The sequence below is a fragment of the Fusarium oxysporum genome, chromosome 5 (genome assembly GCF_000149955.1).
Source record: "Fusarium oxysporum f. sp. lycopersici 4287 chromosome 5, whole genome shotgun sequence".
NCBI lineage: Eukaryota > Fungi > Ascomycota > Sordariomycetes > Hypocreales > Nectriaceae > Fusarium > Fusarium oxysporum.
The window spans coordinates 1,760,112-1,778,855 of NC_030990.1; the positions used below are offsets into that span (position 1 = coordinate 1,760,112).

At 48.8% G+C, this 18,744-nt stretch overlaps 4 protein-coding genes across 6 annotated transcripts; 3 read left to right on the top strand and 1 right to left on the bottom strand.

Moving 5' to 3' along the window:
- Positions 1-56: 56 nt before the first annotated feature.
- On the bottom strand, positions 57-5,358 carry FOXG_01681 (uncharacterized protein). 3 transcript variants are annotated; one of them, XM_018378626.1, is made up of 6 exons: positions 4,469-5,358; positions 4,234-4,367; positions 3,792-4,175; positions 3,676-3,742; positions 2,286-3,624; positions 57-2,234 (listed from the first exon to the last, which is right to left on the bottom strand). In XM_018378626.1, the coding sequence occupies exons 1-6, from the start codon at positions 4,530-4,532 to the stop codon at positions 926-928; spliced, it is 3,297 nt and encodes a 1,098-aa protein (XP_018234580.1). In that variant the 5' UTR covers positions 4,533-5,358; the 3' UTR covers positions 57-925. The 3 variants fall into 3 exon arrangements, with proteins under 3 accessions (XP_018234580.1, XP_018234579.1, XP_018234581.1); XM_018378625.1 differs by having other exon boundaries at positions 2,286-3,742; positions 4,469-5,255; XM_018378627.1 differs by having other exon boundaries at positions 2,286-4,175; positions 4,469-5,255.
- Positions 5,359-7,668: 2,310 nt separating this feature from the next.
- On the top strand, positions 7,669-13,008 carry FOXG_01682 (uncharacterized protein). Its single transcript, XM_018378628.1, has 3 exons — positions 7,669-10,890; positions 10,942-11,523; positions 11,582-13,008. Exons 1-3 carry the CDS (start codon positions 8,332-8,334, stop codon positions 12,518-12,520), a joined length of 4,080 nt encoding a protein of 1,359 aa, XP_018234582.1. The 5' UTR covers positions 7,669-8,331; the 3' UTR covers positions 12,521-13,008.
- A 1,503-nt stretch (positions 13,009-14,511) lies between these two features.
- Positions 14,512-14,896, top strand: FOXG_18161 (uncharacterized protein; the record flags this gene model as incomplete). Its single annotated transcript, XM_018398212.1, has 1 exon — positions 14,512-14,896. The coding sequence occupies one exon, from the start codon at positions 14,512-14,514 to the stop codon at positions 14,650-14,652; it is 141 nt and encodes a 46-aa protein (XP_018234583.1). The 3' UTR covers positions 14,653-14,896.
- Positions 14,897-15,469: 573 nt separating this feature from the next.
- Positions 15,470-16,298, top strand: FOXG_01683 (uncharacterized protein; the record flags this gene model as incomplete). Its single annotated transcript, XM_018378629.1, has 4 exons — positions 15,470-15,620; positions 15,720-15,728; positions 15,793-15,822; positions 16,093-16,298. 4 exons carry the CDS (start codon positions 15,470-15,472, stop codon positions 16,296-16,298), a joined length of 396 nt encoding a protein of 131 aa, XP_018234584.1.
- Between the last annotated feature and the right edge of the window lie 2,446 nt (positions 16,299-18,744).

The window sequence follows — 18,744 nt, forward strand, 5'->3', positions numbered from 1 at the left end:
GTATGCACATATACCAAGATCGAGATATCAGCCCATGCTTAACCTTCAGATGATCCAACACTGTATCTTCCTCAAGTCAATAAACTATGCACGCACATTTACGCCTATCCACCCACTATCAACCCCATGGCCCAGTCTTATTACTTCATATCGTCATCCGCCGGTTTCAAGTCACGTTGTCTGTCAGGATGAGACATTTGCCTGCCCACACGACGCCTGTTCCTAGCCTCGCCCGTCACGAGCGTCATAAGGAGCCACCATGTTCTAGCCTGCTCGACAATGGCTTTTTAAATAGTACTGCTCTCGATAGATTATTCTGCAAGTTAAGATAATAGACGTAGCAACAGAGGGGGCTTGGGGGCCGTCCAGTCGGGTCTCTACTGCAGACTTGCATGTACAGGTCACGGGCATTTTCAGCAGCAAATCTTGGCTTCAACTCGACATTACCATTATTCAATATCATCAAGCCTATCTCTTTCCACAAAGTAAGCAAAGCTAAGGTAAGCAACAGCAACAGCAACGACAACCTGTCAATACCCAATGACCTAGCATGCCCGCAGTGGTGCTCCACACGTTCAATGTGCCACTCTCTCCTTTCTACCGTCAATCCAAAATAGTATATACTTGTGTCTTTCTCCTCTCTCATATACCATCTTTGGCATAACCCAGTCTCCAGAATGGCTTTCCCATTCGTATGGCATGGAAAAAGCCATTAGCAAACGTAAACGCCAGTAAACTCCTTTGTGCTGTCCTTGTCTTCTGTCAAAATACCTACCATCCTTCATTACCAAATACAGTTTGTCGTCCGTTAAATTAGCCCATTGCAGGGGCGAAATCGTTTCCCGATCAGTTTGTGTGTCCGAGGGAGATTGTTCAAGTAGCAACAGGAACTTAAGCCTGCCAGTGGTTCCTACTGTCCCGGTTCCTATCTCTCAGGGATGGGAGATCTGGCCAACCTGCCCCCTGTGCTGACTCGCTTCTGTAGCCTGGCTTCTTTCTCTCGCTGAAGCCTCTCGGCTGGGCTCATGTTACTAGGTAATGAGGGCACTGCATCCATCGACCCTTCGATGACCGTACGGCCACGCTTCTGCTCAACATAGATTTGGGCGAAGCGGCCCAGGGGAAACGCTGGCATAGTTGCAGGAATCTCGGCTCCATTCTGAACCAATAGCTCGGCCACAGGGAACGGCACAGCTTTTGCTTCCGCATCGGTTACCGTGTGTGGAGTTCCCGGTGAGGGAGCTGCTGGATCTGCAGCGGCCAGGGCGAGCCATACAGCATGTGTGCCCCTCATTTTGTCAACTGTGTTGGGATTTGCCTTTAGCGCCAACGCATAGAGTACTTGCTGTATCTCATTCTTCTTAATGGCTGCCAAGAGTGTCTCGTCTGCTGTCCCGTATCGTGACAGCGTGGGCGAAATGGGTTCGACGAACAAACGATCTACATACTTTGATGTGATGAACCGGAGTCGCTGTTCTCGGCTTGCCTGTGCCGTTGGCTTCAGCGACTGGTCAAGCTTCGCCTCCCAAATCATGTTCGATACCCGATTCCCGATTAGCAGTAGAAGCTCGACAATATCAATGGTGAAGGACTTGATGTCCAGCGTCAAAGACCGCACCTTGCTAATATGGGTTCCGAGTGATCGGTGAATGCCACTACACTCGATGCAAAGAATAATGCCCAGATTGATCGATACCCACTCAACCTTGGATCCTGAACCGCAATCGGCGCACCACAAGTTGCCTTGATCGTTGTCTCGGACCATCTGGAGCACCCTGTCAGGGTTCTCGTCATACCCAGAGCTGGAGGTTCTGACTGCGCTTGGTCGCGCACCAACGGTTATCCTTCGGCTCGGTATTCCAGTATTGGCGGTGCTATGATGATTTCCGTGGCTCAGCGATTGTGTCTTTCCTGTGAGCACAGAGCCAATATCTCTTCTTAGGGAAGAATCGCCATTTGATGAAGTTGGCTTCCCTTGATAGCTGCGTCCTTCCATGGCGCTCTGTAAAGCATTGTTTATAGCTGTGATCCAACTATTCATGTCCTCTTCAGAGGTCGCCTGGTACACTCGTTTGAAACTAGGGGTAATGACTTCGAAGCAGAATCGCCGCTCCGCATTACGGGCTTCTCGAACAGATGCCATACGAAGATCGATAGGGTCAATGTGGAGATCAAGTTTCTGCTTCCAGTTACTGTACTCTGACAGCTTTCCCTGGTCCAGAACGATCCAGAATCTATAAATTATGTTAGAAAAGGCTTGTCATACCCCAGATCAGGAGACTTACTTGTGCCAGCCCTGTTTGTTCAAATTACGAGGGTCAACATGTCCTCCCGGTCTATTGAGAGCCCACAGAAGGCCTTCCTTCCGGTGAGTGACGGCAGATGGCATGTTATCTCGCTCCTCAAGATCCCGAATACCCTTGAACTTGGAAGCAGCTGCAGGACTTCCAACACCTGTCTGACCAAGACTACCTGGAGATCTGGATAACTCCACACCTGATGGAACATTCACTGATCCGGCATTGAGCTGAGACCCGGTGCTGTCAGCACGGCCCAAATCTGAATCCGAGGTATTGCCTGTATTGCCGTTGGTGGCGGAGCCGACGGGCGTATTGCTTGCAGTGCTATTTTGTTCGGGTTCCTTGTACGGTGTGTTGCTCTTTTCAAGAAGGCGTCTCTTTTCCTCACGCTCTCTTCGCTGATACTGATATTCCTTGTCGGCCTCTTGAACTTCGTTGGACAAAGCTTCCAATTGGGGTAGAAGAACCTCAATCTTCTTCGCAGTAGCCATAAAACCTCGTGTCTGAGCATCAGCGAACCTTGTCAGGTGAGACAGAACCTCCTGTTCCTTGCGGCCGCCGTGGAGGTCCTGCATGAAACTAGAGTAGTCAAATCGTTTAAGCTCAAAGTTTCGTCGCTTGTTTTGGTATTTGGAATCGGCTTCCGCAAGCTTCTTCGCCTTGACCGAATCCTGACGCTGTCCCAAATAACGCGATACGTATGCATAATAATCCTTGCTTTCCTCCTCGAAGTCTCGCTTCTTCGACTCGGCTTGTTTGATGTCCACTTGGTATAATTTGGTTACGGGTTCAATAATGATCTTCTGTAGGTTATAAGTGTTTTGTCGCTCATACGATAAGATTTCCCTGGCAATCTTATCAAAGTAATGTGTCAAAGCAGGTTGAACGGCGTTGGCATTGGTTGCTGCAGCTTCTCGCAAAGCATCCACGAACGCGGTGAAAGCATCGTTGGCTTCAATCTGACAAGAATGCGCATGTTCTGCTTTCTTCAGAACCTTCTTCATCTGTGTCCTCATGTTGCCTGTCTTTTGCTCAAGGGCTTTGAGGGTAGCCCGAAAGACGGGACCGTCATCGCTGACCATGGATTCCTCGTTCGGCTTGGGACAAGCTACGTCAACTTTGACAGTCTCTTTGGCCTGTGGGAAGCCTGGTGTAAGGGGCATTTCAGCTGTAGGAATAAGAGGCGAAACAGGCTCATCTATGATATCAGGAGCGGTGATACGAGAGTCGACTGATTGGGACGAGGCAACGCGAATCTTAGGCGGAGATGCCAGGAGGAAAGGGGGCGATGGTGAATTTGGATGGCTCAAAGACGCGGGTGTGCCTGAAAAAGCATGAGCAGATGAGGGATAAAGAGCATCTCGAGGGTTAGTACCTGCAACGAAGTAGGAGAAACTAGCTAGCGTGTGCAGTCGGTGAGCTCGAGGGTCATACTCGACAAACTGGTGGTGGTTAGCACGCTTGCATAACGCGAAAGGAGTGGCACAGTACGCTGCACGAGTTCCTCCAGCCGCCACCCTTATCCTCAGTAGGCTTCGGGGGCTTCCATTTCCATGTCCATTCGAACGATACCGACGGGCTTCCTCCTGTAGTATAATCGCCGACCAATGCTACGTTGGCATTTCTATGTAGATTTGGGTCGGCATGAAACTCTCGGGTCACCAAGTTCTCGACTTCTTTCAGATTCGAGGCGTAGACGTAGGTAAGGCCCGATATACTGGTATCAATTGGAGCGGATGCTGGTTCAGAGGAAGTGGCTGGTTGCGCAAGCTGCGCCTGGCGCATAACGAATGTGAAGGAAAATATGAGCTCGTCATCGTTGCTGAGCTTGACTAAGAAGTTCGGTGGTGCTGTTGGATTTGAAATATCAGGATCCTGCGGTTAGGTCAGTCATCGACGCCGCAAAGAAAGGTCGCAAACCGTCGCAACATACCTGGACGAACTCTACAGGAGATGTGTCGCCGAGAGGTCTCTGGGCAGAAACTCTAGTAGCAGGAAAGGCATTGGGAACGATGTTTACAGAAGTGCGCTTCCGTGGGTTTGTGACGACTAAAGAGGATATGCTCACTGCAAAACAGAGTCGGTCAGTTAGAGTAACAAGCCACAACCTCGGCGCAGGCCTCCAGCAAGATCCAAGGGCAAGGCGGGGAAAGGGTAGGACAACGTACATCTATTCTGGTCTCTCAAGTAGAGAGCAGGCCCCTCCTCGGGCTTGCTGCTGACGATGCCCATCGTCAAGTAGGTCTGAAGGGCAGCGATGGTCAAGATACGAGGAACGATTACAGTTTCGGCTGGGACCAGTAACTGGAGCTGTCGGGATCTTTAAAGACGGACTGGAGCGACGAACGAACGAACGCACACTGGGGGGGGCGCACAACGACAGGCGACACTGTGACACCGTGACAGCGAGCTGCTGCAGCCAACAGGCAGAATAGCGCCGGTACGAAAAGTGGTAGCGCGGGGCTCAGGGCGGGACAGGGGAGGCCGTCATCTGGCGCTGAGCCAACCGGAGTGGCCCACTCGCACCTCGATTAGGTGTAGAGCCAGTATCAGACTCGTGTGGCTATTTGCGACTGCTCGTCAATCGGCCGCCAGGAGTCAAGGTCAGATAACTAACATAGTTAATAAGTAGGTAGGTAGGGAAGTATATAACTACTATTGGCTGTCGAGTATCCCGTATATAATGAATGCGCCAACGTCGAAGGCGGCGTTCGAATGTGGTGAAGCTGTGGGCGCGGGTCAAGTTAGGCAGTTGTGAACTCGACTATCATCAAGAAGCAAGAAGATAAAAAGAGCTGTTGCCTGTCGTAGTCGTAATGCTATCAACGACAGAGTGGACATAAACGACAATGTTGAACGTTGTTGAATATTCGCGATCAAGGAGCCAAAGATGAATGGCCATCTCTGGAAGGGTAGGAAAGAGGAAAAGCGGCACGTTAGAGACTTATCTCAAGTAAAAATAAAGCCCAGCGAGGTACATAGGGGTTGCCAGCAGGTTCGAAGCGGCTAGAGCAGCAAAATTGAAGTCAATAGGTGTCTAGGTACTAAGGTAGATAGGTATCCAAGGATTATTAGGAAAGGGGATTTTCAGTTCTTCTTTTCTCGTCGGCTAGGATCTTGAGCTGAGGAGTCTCCTCACCTAATCAAGACACCTTGCCTACCCTACATAATATACGGATACATATCCTTACCTATAATAATGTCTTGGGAAGTAATTTGCGGCTTGTTGATGATAGATACAGTGCATTCATTAGCTCTGCGGTCTCAATGTTAATGCATGCAAGACACAAAGTAAAGACTGATTCAACCGTAATGCTTCTACATACTGGCCACCTACCTGCCAGGTAGTCGCATTTACTGTGTACCAGGTAGCATTTCCTGATTTACTGTATTGTTCCACTTAGGTACTAGATTTTGTCTTTGTGGTTGATACGATCACATAATGCAGGATATCAGGCATTTGGTGACTAGATACATAACTCTTGCTTTAGCTTGCCGGACTTTTTTGCTATCTCTATGAGCTAACTAGTACCCAACCTATGGAGTCTATAACTCGAACCAAGACCAAGCACCATCAAGTGCCAGGCAAGGTACCCGCAGACCCTCCAAAACCGGGGGATGCAGTTACATGCGTCAATTTGAAACACAACGGCGCTGTTGGTGGGCGCTTGGGCTCAGGCTGAATTCAAAAGCGTGATAGGGTGCATTTTGCCGTTGTTGAACGATACTGGACGATCATTGATACTCTGATGTTTCTTCAGTTAACATGGCTGTATCTAATCATCTGCTCATGAGAAGTTCTCCCTGCACAAGCAAGTCATCGTCTCTTAAGACTTACCATATCTCAGACCTACCTTACCATACAGTACAGTACTCATCCACTCTAAGAACTTTGTCTGACCCTGGCTCATTTTCGGATACTCTAGACAAGGAACTCTTGCTGCTGATCCCTTCAGGCATCTCCTGCCAGGGTCCTTGTCCTTAGGTGGCTCTTCTACAGCGGGGTTTGGGTCCTTGACCATCGAACCCCTACATACAGTAAGTAGGTCGATGGCCAATTGCCTGGTGCATGCTCGTCATCCTTCATGAGTCAGGTGGTGATAACCAACAGCCGCACATCGAGAGATAGTGATACTGACTGATCTAGTGCTTCTTTCACATGACAAGTGTGCAGATAGGTCCTGTCCATAATAAGGGCACGGATAGCACAACTCGGACACACACTATGAACGAGGTGCAAAACGCAACACAAGATTACGATCTCCGCAACCTCGTGAGCCACCTCAACTAAAATGGGATATATTCAAGACACGAGAATCTTACACATGATCGCACCCCAAAGCTTCCAAGTACTTAGTTGATGCCTGCTATGTGGGTACCGAGCCCTCGGTTCATGTTGTTAGATAGTGGCTCAGCTCTTCGTCAACGCTCTGCAGACATGTATGATAACTGTGTATGATATGAGACTCAAGTTATGCTAATACCTGGGGTAGACAGATAGCAGTCAGAGTCGAGGATGGTCAATTCGAAGAATTGATGAACCACGACAACAGTTAGGTAGTAAATGTCCAGGGCACACTACTCAGTGTGAGTACACCAAACATCGACTAACTTGGGTACAATCAAGTGCCCAAAATCCGATAACGCCCCATGTTTTCTCTTTACTTTCGTACAAGAATTACCTACTAGGTAGGTACTATATCTAGAATAAGATATCTATAAAAGTATTAAATTATTGAAGAGCCCATATAAGATGCTAGATCGACTCTGCCTATTATCTATTATAACAACTTTTTTTTATATAATGTTAGTTGTGTAGGTAAAGTGCTATTATTCTGAAACAAATCATGATCAATGCTGTGATACAGGTGTGAATTGTGAAGATGTCAAGCGAAAGAAATAAAGATGGGAATATGAAAGGAAGACTTATGATTATCTAAAGGCATTCAGGTAGTGATTGCATCCAATTCCTGGGCGACCACTTTTGGGCGTGGAGAATTTCGTGTGCAGACATGTATCCCGCCTTCGTGCTCAGGTTATTATAAGAAAATACACAAAGAAATCCATGAACTGCAGAATGCCATGATGGAATTGAATTCCAGGCGATTATACATAAGCACCCAAACACGCCGTTGTTTCCATTGGATAGGATCAAACTAGCGCTCCTCAGGGTCCTATGGCGATGCCATTAGCGGATTAGCGGTTCAAGGACCTGTCCCGGCCAGGTTCCTCAGCCCATGGGCTGAATGGATGACGTCTCGCCCCATTCCTTGGGCTGGACCTTGTAGTTTTGGGTCCCATTTTAGGCTTTGTGTCAACAGTGAGCGACCGTAGATTAGAGGGGACGGGAGGCTAATGCCATTGGATTGGATGATGCAGGCTCTCCAATGCTTCCTTTATGCTACAATCAAGGGCCATCACCCTCTCTCTCAGCTAATCAAATACCTACCACAAACAAAAGGTTGTGTGATCTGTCGTTACTGTGTTCCCGTCTTGTTTCATCCTTGTCTCTTTGACCTCTTGAAGCACTGCGACCGGGGCGGCTCTGACCTCCAGCTCCATCCTGGACCATCACTTCACCGTCAATCTCTCATCCATCAACTACCTTAGGCTGGAGCAGATATTGAGTGCCTTACTTACAGTCGAAACAAAGCAAAACAAACCACTCTGCTCCACAACTGCAAGGAACAGGATGCGAATTTTGACATTCCATTAAAACTCACCGCATATCTATCTATTGCTCTTTTGCTATCCAGATTTGATAGCCCAGACAGATATCTAGGACCCCTCGCTCCTTTTCTCCCTTGTCGCGCACGTTCGCCCAAACCTCCAACTCACCATCAGCATCCACCTTTGCTGACCACATCTCACGTTTTGACCGATACCCAGTGTCATGAGCTGGGGCGCGTAGAAGAAGACCATTTTTTAGGTATCATCTCGCGTCCCGAGCAATCTCCATCCTCACTTTGTAGGCCCTTGTACTCGTCATTGCCATACCGCTATCACTGTCGCCTCCCCTCGATCGTCCACAATGTCGTCAGAGTCCCGACGCTCCTACAATCCAGGCCGTCGCATGGGCAGCAGCAGAGATCTTGGCCGGGCCCGCGCAGCCTCCAGAGCCCAAGCAATTGTCGTCGAACATGATGAAGCCCGCAGCTTCGCTCTCCGATCCGCTTATCTGCACTACCTCCTTCAGCCCAAGGCCAAGCGAAAGCAATATGTTCCAGCTCCAAAGCAACCCGTCCGAACTCACACCAGCGTTGGCGCACTCGTCCAAGAATTCACCTCCGGTTCTTCTTCAAGCTTCAAGCTGCCTCACAACTTTACAAGCGCTCTACTCGAACGTTGCGGCGGCGTGCTGAGGGGCAGCGAACGCCTCCCAGGTTATAATGATGCTGCTGTCAAGCGAAGCTTTGCAGAAGCTTACACTACCTTCTCTGAAAGGAACTTCCGCAAAACCATTGACAAGGAGAGGAAGCTTGAGCCGCTCATACTCATGTTTTACACGTCTACCACCAAGGCAGCTCAGAAAGGTGCCGCTCCTGATGACGATTCTTGGAAGCTTATTCCTGACCGACATCTTGCTCTCTTTGTTCGCCTGATTGCCACTATTCTCCGGGACCAGGGCCACGATCGCGATAAGACTGAACTCATGTCCAAGCTGAGTGTTCTCGAGAAGAAGCTCCTTACAAATGATCAAAACTTGGTTGGCGGTGGATCTGACGGTGCTGGCACGACTATCGAGGTCGTCGTACCTTTGAGTTATGATGTCAAGGACATGCCCTTGGTTCAGCAGGTAGTCAGGATCTTTGGACTGAGTCTTTCGGAAGCACAAGCCGAGATCAATGAGAACAAAGGAGTGTGGACAGAAGAGGCTGCACTGAAGGATCTCAAGTCGTATCAGCACAGGCTAAATTCAGACATGCCTGGTGCTCTGAGGAGTGATGACTTTGATCTTGATGAGGCCTTTCAGGAGTGGAAGAAAGCCGAGTCACCCCATCTATCCCAGATGATGCTTGATATTTTGACTGCCAAACCAGAGCTTGCCAAGACATCGAGCAGCAACATCGACAAAGGCTTCTCCAGCAGGCCTCAATCTACATACAGCGATCCGGCGTTTGATGCTTCAATGGGCTTTGATTCAGCTATCAACCTCGCTTCTCTGAACATTGGTGGTGATTCTAGTATCCGAACAGTCGAGGAGAATGTTTACACCTTTGTCCCTCCAGACCCCAGAGCCTTCTTCAAGTACATTCTTAAACATGCTATGACCTTTGACCAGATCAATAGCGATCCTGATCTTGACTACCAACCCCTATCAAAACAATCCATGGACCTTTTGACTGAATTGTGCGTGAGATGGAGGGTGCCCCAATGCTCCAGGCTCATCACTCTACTTGAGGTTGCATCACGCAACTACCTTGATCGGGAGTTGCTCCCCGAGGAGTTGGATGCCGTTTTCGATTTTGTCAAAACACCACTGCCAGAAGTCAAGAAGCCTCCCCATATATCAAACTACTCGACTCCTCTATCTGAGATCGACCCCAGCCGCTGGACGGTGCATGACTTCGCCGTCTACCAACACACTCTGAATACCCTTCATGAGACACTGCTCCGTGACCTCTATGATAGGATGGAACAGTGCTATGATACGAAACCACCCCAAATCGGCGTCGTCCAGTACATATTGGACAATCACATCTTCAGCGACCCATGTTTCTCTCCTAGACCTGAGGCTACTGAAGAATTCTCTCAACACCTCAGCCAGCGTCTCCATGATCAGGCTCAAGAGGCTTACCGCCAGTACATGGAAAAGGAGATATCAGCCGACCGGAATGACTGGGATTTTGCCAATGTGGTCAAGTTAGGCAAAACAGTCATCAAGCTATGCGAGAGAATCAACAAACGCTATAACAAAAATCCCGAGATCATGGGCGTAAATCCCTTCCAGATCTTGGTCGAAGAAGTGTTCCCTCGGTTCGAGGAGGATGCGAACGCCATCATTGAGTCCATTTTGGAGATGGCTCAAGAGACTGGCACCGAACTTGACATACAAGATGGCTTCGAACTATATAGAGAGTTGGTTGCAATCCGCCGCATCCATAACGATTCTTTACCTGGTCGGCCATTTGCCTTCAATGTCGAGGACCTTTTGGTCGATTTCGTGTGGCGATGGGTTCGTGCCGCCGAAAGCAGAGTCGAGGAGTACGTTGAGCAGGCAGTCAAGCAGGATCAGTTCCAAGTACGCACTGAGAACCCGGAGGATATCCCACGAGATTCGGAGAGGCACAGTGTTTCTATCATTGACATATTTATGTTATTCAACCAGACCCTTGACACTGTCTTTAACCTCAACTGGGGCAACGATGAACATCACGCCAGATTCATGACATCCCTCTCGAAGGCATTTGCCGCAGGTATTGGCAAATACTGCGAACTTGTTGATCAAAAATTCGCGAAGGAGATGGACCGTCCTTCAGCTGAGGAATTGGCGGCACAGACCCAGACTACTCAAGAGAAATGGATGAGATATGCCAAGGATGCCTGGAACAATAAAGATCGTGTCGAACCTTTCCAATTTTACTCAGAGGTAAACACTCGGTATGAGATGTTTTTTTATTAGTATTGCTAACGCTTACAGTCCTTTGTCAAACTGAACAATATTGAATACGCCATGCAGGAGCTTGACAAGTTGGAACGGACTATGGATCCCGATGCTTGCGCTGCACTGCTGGAAAGAATTGACGGACCCAAGAAAAAGGCCCGTCGACCTAACAAGTACACCTTCACGATCAAAGTAGTTGAGGCCGAGGATCTCAAGGCGTGTGATGCCAACGGCTACAGTGATCCTTATGTGGTATTTGGCGACGAATATCAGAAGAGACTGCACAAAACACGGATCATTCAGAGGAGTCTTAACCCGCGTTGGGACGAGACCTTCGACATCACAGTTCAGGGCCCAGTCAACATGATCGCAACTATTTGGGACTATGATACTTTCGGTGACCACGACTATGTTGGACGCACATCGCTCAAACTCGATCCCGTTCATTTCAGCGACTATTTGCCTCGCGAGTTCTGGTTGGACCTAGACTCACAGGGTCGACTACTTATCAGAGTTAGCATGGAGGGCGAGAGAGACGATATTCAGTTTCATTTCGGAAAGGCCTTTCGTCATTTGAAGCGCACTGAGAGAGATATGGTCCGCAAGGTCACGGATAAGGTAAGGATTCGACTCTTGTACAAACTCAAAAGAAAAACCTATTACTAACATTGAATAGCTCACTTCTCAGATCAATCACACATTGTCTTTGGAGACTCTGAGACACCTGCTCGGTACTGGCGGTATTGGCGCGTCTGTAACAAATCTCTGGAAAAAGCGAGCTTCGACAGTGCAGACTGCAACTCCAGCGCAAGTTGAAGCGGCTCTTGCACCCCTGTTTGCATACTTTGACGAGAACTTTGCTATCATGAAACAGACATTGACAAAGGCCACCATGGATGCTGTCATGGCACGACTATGGAAGGAGGTCTTGATGGTGATTGAGAATCTCTTAGTGCCACCTCTGTCTGAGAAGCCTTCCCAACAGCGACCCCTTACACGTAAGGAGTTAGACATTGTCTACCATTGGCTGGACTTGCTTTTCCAATTCTTCAATGCCAGAGACGACTCGGGAGAGCAGCTAGGTGTTCCAGCAGAGACCCTCAAGTCGCCTAAGTGGCACGAGCTGGCATCGCTGAACTTCTTCTATTTCGAGGATACTAATAGTCTGATACGCGAGTCGGAAAGAATGGCAGCTGCGACAACAGAACGCGCACGCTTGGCTCTCCAGCAGCAGAACTCACAGAGTAACCGTCTGTCAGCTCCAGCTGCTCTCGGAGCCTCGCTAGGCGGCGCAGGGTCGTTCGCCAGTATGGGTACCATTAGACGTGGCAAGAGTATCATGATGAGTCGTAATCTGGGCACTATGCGTAAGGCCAAGGAGGCCAAGCGCCGCGAAGCGCAGGCGGATCCGAGCGACGATATGATCTTACGTATCCTCCGTATGCGGCCCGAAGCAGCGCACTATCTCAAGGACCGACATCGCCAGAAGGAGAGACAGGCTGCCACTGCTGCTGCGGCGCTGATTGTCAAGAATAGTGTAACGCAAGGTTGGAACTCGTCCGCGGGCCCTGCTTTCAGTGGTAACTTCGGGCGTAATAACTTGCCGAGGCGATAAAGAGTGGTAGGAGGCAAGAGGGGGAATCATGGACATAATTCTCATTGATACGACGGACATCGCTGGATGGTTTGGAAGGCCTGCGAAGGTTTTTATGATGTAGTTTGGTTTGTATTTTTGTTGATATCTACCTATCTATCTGGCAGGAAGAGAACGCATCAGATACCCTCATTCGTGTGTGCAGGGAGTTTTTTGTAGTTAATTTATTATACGTGGATGTTTTTGCTCTAATCGGTAACTGTTGAGCTATATAATAAGTGTGAGTGTTGGTTGCAGTCTGAAATTGTTAGGGATTCAATGTGGTTATGCTGTGTGAAACTCGAATGGTTGTTTCAATACGAGACTTTTTATTATAAGCAACTCGATATGTGTAAATGTCTCACGTTGAAACTTAGTGCACTTAATGTAGAAGAGGCAACTGAAAACTCAAGCAAGATCAATGAATGGTGGTAAGCTTCTAACCCTTCATTCAACGTCGAGAGTGTTCGTTCCTCCATATTCAATGTATACTCACCTTCGCTACCCTACATCTGGATGCAGCTTCCGATCTGGTCGCAGAATAGTGGCTTAACCTGATGCAAGCAAGTATGAAACTCAGCCTAATATTGTGAGCACAACCCAACAGTGATCAATGCTTGTTGCCGATCTCCGAGTTGGTTACGATCAGGAGTGGAACGAGATGGAAACATGGTCAATCGCAAAGCTGGCTGCCAGCAACGTCTAACAAAACAACGATCCTTTGACCTGTGCTGTCTTTTATTTTCGAGACATGCAAAAAGTAACATGCCATGTGCGACTCGGCCGAGCAAAAGTGGCGCGTAATACACTGTGACCATACCTGCATTGGTTTAATTCAGGGTCAAAGTTGTCTTGGAGAGGAGGTTTGAGGCCGTTTGGCTGCATCCCACAAAGACGCCTCCCACGTAAACGAAGCTGGGGATAGATAGGGGTTCCCTAGCACGCAAGCATGAATCAGGGCCGCTTTGTCGCCGATACCGAGATCCAACTAAGAAAGAAGCAATAATAGTCCACATCTTGTCCGCTATTTGAAAACCGAGCGAAGGCGGAGGAGCGGCGTCTTGACCAAGACCGCAACAGCCCTGGAGGTTAAGGGATACAGACAATACAGGGGGTAACGGTTCAAAATGCAAGCTAATACTAGCTCGGTGGTCTGCTGGACCCTGCCCGCTGAGAAACACGGCCGCCGAGGTGGGAAAAATGACAGCATTTTCAGGGTCCTTTTTGAGGGTCCAATTCAACTCCACTGAAGTTGAGCCGGCTTGTCCGTCGCAAAGAAGGGCGGAGCACTTGGTCAATCCATTGTCCATTACAGACAGGGCCTTGAATGAGGGGAGGAGAAATCACTCTCACTTTTGTTCATAGTTATTGACTGACCTCTGCCTTGGTTGACACGAGTGCGATATGTAATTTGGCAATGCAATTGTGCGCCGTGCTGCATTGAGCCCCTGCTTGATAAAATTCGGAACGATGATCTCTCATGAACCGACGGTTTCAACAGAGCAGGGCATTTGGAATTAGGTAGGGTCTTGGTGTTTTCTGGAGGATGAGACCAACACATGTCTAGAAACTCCTAGCAAGTACAGTATCTAGGAGTATCAACAGGGGATCCTTTTACGCCCCCCTCGCCGCCACACTCGAAATCGAATGTGACTTGTTTGGTAAAAAGCTTGTAGGGCCACTCATCACAAGAGGTAAGTCACCGAGTGGAGATGGGCTGACATTGTTGAGCCCTTGGTTTTGGTTCTAGAAGAAAATGTCATCCAGGCCAAGTCAGTGGCGGGTTCCATGGTTATAAGCGCGATTCGACATCGCTTTGAGCGGCCTTGGACTATTTTGGTGGTGATTGCCAGTTGGTAGGCATTCGGAGTACCTCATTTGGAACGACTGAAACTGACGGTGCCGATAATGGCTCGACGGCTTCAGCGTTGTTAAATGAGAGGAAGCCCAAGGCGCATGGTAGGGAGAGGCTCATGAAGCCCAGAACCATCGATGTATTTGAGGATATGAGGCAGCTCTTGGTATTCGCCATGAGTACCAGCCAGATCATTTGTGAGCAACCAGTTGTCAAGTGCCGCCGTCTTTCGAAGAATGCGTTGCTCTTGGCCCTTTAGCCCATTCCCTATTATCCCTTCCCTTCGTGCCATGTCTCTGACCGTCGATCTTGAAATCAAAGCCGAGTCGTACACGTGCTTCTGTGACTGAATGGATTCGAAACATATCTCACGTGGACTACAAGCCACCAATCTCGAAGGAGGACGGGCCAACCCCACGTACAGTATGTTCAGATGTCCAAGACAGTAACAATGGTCGAAATATCCATTAGAAAGAGGCTCTTGTGTCCAAACCATACCGTGCGGACTACAAAGCGCCTTGCGAAGATCCTCAACTTGAGGGGCTTTTTGTTCAAGCGGCAACGACACGAGCAATTGCCAAGCTCGATTTTGATTTGCCAAATAAGGGGCTTCAAAGATGTCGTCCACACAAATTAGGAGTTGAATCAAGGGCGCCCCTGTCGGTGAATAAGAAACCGACGTGCCGCAGCTGCACCATGACGTGGGTGGCTGACTCGATTTAGACCTCGACCCACCTATTGAACGACCCCTGAACTCGCGATAATACTGTATGTATGTGCTACTGGCCGCAAAACAATTGGATATCATACCCGTCAGATGCTCCCCGACCATATGTTCTTTCTGGAACGTGAGCAGTGATGTGTTTAGCTAAGTCTCCTCGCTGTATATGTGGTCTTGCGGTATACAGACGGCCTTTGAGAATGCCAGCGCAAACTACTAGCCATTCCTGATTTCAGTGGCACAAAGGTTGTGTCCCAGGAGTAATGATTAGCAGCATGCGCTGTGCGGACTGAGCGACAACACTTGGCCAGCCTTGCCTGAAACACAAGACACTGTCCATCACAATGCCCATCTCATGGCATATGTCCTAACCCTGTTGCTCGTAATTGGCGGTACTGAGCAAACACCACGTACCATACGCGGCGATAGCACGCTCCCTCGTGGCCAAAAGCCCAGCTGCTCAGCTCTCATTTGCAACCTGCGGGGACCAAGTCAGTCCGGAAACAGTAAGCATCTGTTGAGAACTGCACAGTGCTAAGACACCTGGATCTTCGGATATCTATTTTCATTTTTAAACGGTGATAACTGCACTATCCGCTGAACAGCATTGTGCTGTAAGCTGAAGATGGAGCAAGCTTACGGTGTGACCCAGAATATTCACTGCTAGCACCTTTCTAGTGCACTCAGAAGACCGATGGGACAATATAGGTGAGTGATCGTGCATGAGAAGTCGGGTCAAGAATTCGGATAAAGATCGCGGTGGAAATACCTATCCTAGTTCATCTTCGGGCTAAGCAAGGGGGACCCGTACCAGCCCACGAGGATGCCGCTTATTGACAGCTCGAGAAGCCGTTTCAGCAAATGACAACGGAGCCGCGTCTAGACATCGCACTAGATGGATCCATTCGCAAAATCTACCAACATGAGAACACACTCTTTATGCATAGCCGTGACTGCTTGCTAGTTAAACACAAACAGTGCTGAACATACTGGATTGTCCTCAAAGTCCTGGGTCGAAAGACACGATCAGAACTGCAGTCTGGCCTCGACCCATGGCTTCTCAGCCTCCAATTCTCACTCGGTTATGGAAGTATCATCACTGTGCGAGTATCCAGCATAGTACCACCCCACATCAACAGCCTTGGCCCTTGGCAGCCAGGGCTTGTACTGATGAATACTCGTGACTGTTGGCAGTGGACATCATTCAAACAGAATGGGGAAAGTACTGTAGTTCTGGCCAAGATTCGAAGGTGGACCAACATCGAGTTGTTTCTTGCGACATTTCTTTGCCAGCTAAGAGTTCAGTTCAACTTCGTCAGTGAGTAGGCTAATCAATCCCGACTCCAAAGAAATAACAAACTATGTATACTTGACCCAGGCGTCTCAGATGCCTTTGAGTTTGGTGGTAATTAAACCCTGGGGCTTCTTCTGATGAAAGGGTGCACGCCACTCGTAACCGTCTACCGGTATTTGACCGCTTTGCGGGACAACGACAAACCAGTAGAGGGGAAACATAAAACAAATGGAAATTGAATACGTCTAAAGCGGTTGCGGCACTGGCACAATATGTACATACAGTGTTTCTTAAACCGCCCCTTGCTTGCGCGGTTAACTTGCTCTTTACTGGACGATAGGATGCTGATGGATTTGAGAAGATTGATATGAGACGAGAGGCTGTTTGGTTTTGGAGGCACGAGTACTATAGCAGTACTTAACTGCCTTCTGGATAGGAGTAGGAGAGAAACATTTTATAGAAAGTGACACCCTCCATCGTTTCCCGTTTAATTATCCATCCAATATCTCAGCCGCCTCTACAGATGTAGTGCCCGTAAGACATTAGCGGACAGTAATAATGTCGATCGATTCGTTCGTGCAGCCGCTAGCCTGCATTAGAGGCGGGGAGAGCCTCCTGGGCATGCTACCATTGGCTATCAAGCCTCAGATTTCCCCAGAAGGGCCCTTGTTAAAAAAGTGACATTGCTCGCAGACTCCGTTTGCGAGGCAGCCTGTCACTATCGATTTATGGTAAATTGGTTTGGGGTCGAAGAACGTGGTCTTTTTAGGAGATTTGGGTTTCTTCACTTGAGGTAGGTGAGTAGGTACCTATAAGAATAATGACTTTTGTAACCCCAAGCAGAGAAACTAAAGTACTAAGCCTCCACTAAGAGGCAAAGAGACGAAAAATCGACTGGCATCTGCAATGCCATATACAAGATCTTGAACTACATACGCAATCATCTATCCGTAGCATTATGAGGGACAGGAGATGCGTTTATCATGGGAAATGCCATATTTCTACAACATGAATATACCGGGATTTACACATGATTTAGGAGGCCGACCTACTATACCGTAAAAAAACCCAACAGCAAAGGTTTCTTTGCCCAAACCCAGGCCAGAGTCGCCCCCTACTCACAATTCCCTGCTATGATCACTCGTTTCCCTACTACTTTCGGGGTTCCCACTCCACCGTTGATAGATATGGTTTCATCCCCCAAGTTTCAGGCTTCGACTAGATCACATCACAGTCCAATTTCACTTCATTGACAGCTAGTAGTAGAGTAGCATCGTTGGACGTATGGAGCTGCGATTCTCCAACTCATAACTTTTCTGAGCAGGGTTCAATTTTTCTTACAACAGCCGAAGTCATACTCAGTCGAGGTAATTCCAACTGCAATGGTAGCCAGCCAATGCCATGCCTCTCTGTACCGCAGCATGGCGAGAGAGATTATTATGGTATAGATGTACAGTGAAAGAGTCAAACACCACTTCGATCCGAAAAGAGAAACCTCACTAGACCTGTTCAGACATTAGCACCGCTTGGTTGGCTCCGCCTTTTATCTCTTTTGTCGCCCTCCTTTCCACCTCGTACTGCTCTTGCTGTGCTGTGCTGTAGTAGCGACCGAGGGATCTACACAGCACCAACCCAACTCGGAGATACATGGCGTCCTCGCGAGCTCCCTAAACAACCAGAGGTACCCCTCGTACTCAAGGACGGGAGTCAAGGACTCTCCTGTCAGTGGAAGACTAAAAGGTACCTAGGCGTGCTAGACCCCCCACACCGGTGTTGCGGTCCAGTGCTTGCTGCCACCGCTGCAGCTGGGACCACCTTTTGAACTGGGTTTATCCCCCTCTCCAGCTGTCTTGAAGTACTTTGCTCCGTCCCTGATCCCAATCCTATTCCTCACCCCATTTACCATTTACAGTGCACTACGCCCACTTCAGTCAACTCGTAAACGGCTCCCGTTGGACTTTCAGCCTAATCTTTTCCTCCTCAAACCTCGCTGTCTGTCGCGACGTTACCATCCAACCTCTCACCTCTACGAAACAGGCTCGGATTAGTCTCGACAATACCCTCCTTCGTCTTCTCTGTTGTTTGGCTTCAAGTTCACAACGGCTTTGCTTTGTCTCATCTTCGCCCGTTTCTACTCGACAGGTCATCGCCCACTGTCACCTTGTGTATTGTACGTGACCGTATCCAAACTCTCCACAAGCGAGGATGCTGGGGAGAGGGACCGCTGTTGGGGCCCTAGTTTAGAGATCGTCCAGGGCTTGGGGTGTACTAGTTTGAAGTATTCTCTGCGTTCCGCAGCCGGGGGCGGGGTGATCGATCGACACAATCTGGAGATC

Coding starts and splice junctions, on each gene's coding strand:
- FOXG_01681 (XM_018378625.1), bottom strand. CDS start 4,532: ATGGGCATCGTCAGCAGCAAGCCCGAGGAGGGGCCTGCTCTCTACTTG. Junction 4,368..4,468: donor CTTGAGAGACCAGAATAGAT/GTACGTTGTCCT, acceptor TCTGTTTTGCAG/TGAGCATATCCTCTTTAGTC. Junction 4,176..4,233: donor CTCCTGTAGAGTTCGTCCAG/GTATGTTGCGAC, acceptor ACCTAACCGCAG/GATCCTGATATTTCAAATCC.
- FOXG_01682 (XM_018378628.1), top strand. CDS start 8,332: ATGTCGTCAGAGTCCCGACGCTCCTACAATCCAGGCCGTCGCATGGGC. Junction 10,891..10,941: donor CTTTCCAATTTTACTCAGAG/GTAAACACTCGG, acceptor TAACGCTTACAG/TCCTTTGTCAAACTGAACAA. Junction 11,524..11,581: donor TCCGCAAGGTCACGGATAAG/GTAAGGATTCGA, acceptor AACATTGAATAG/CTCACTTCTCAGATCAATCA.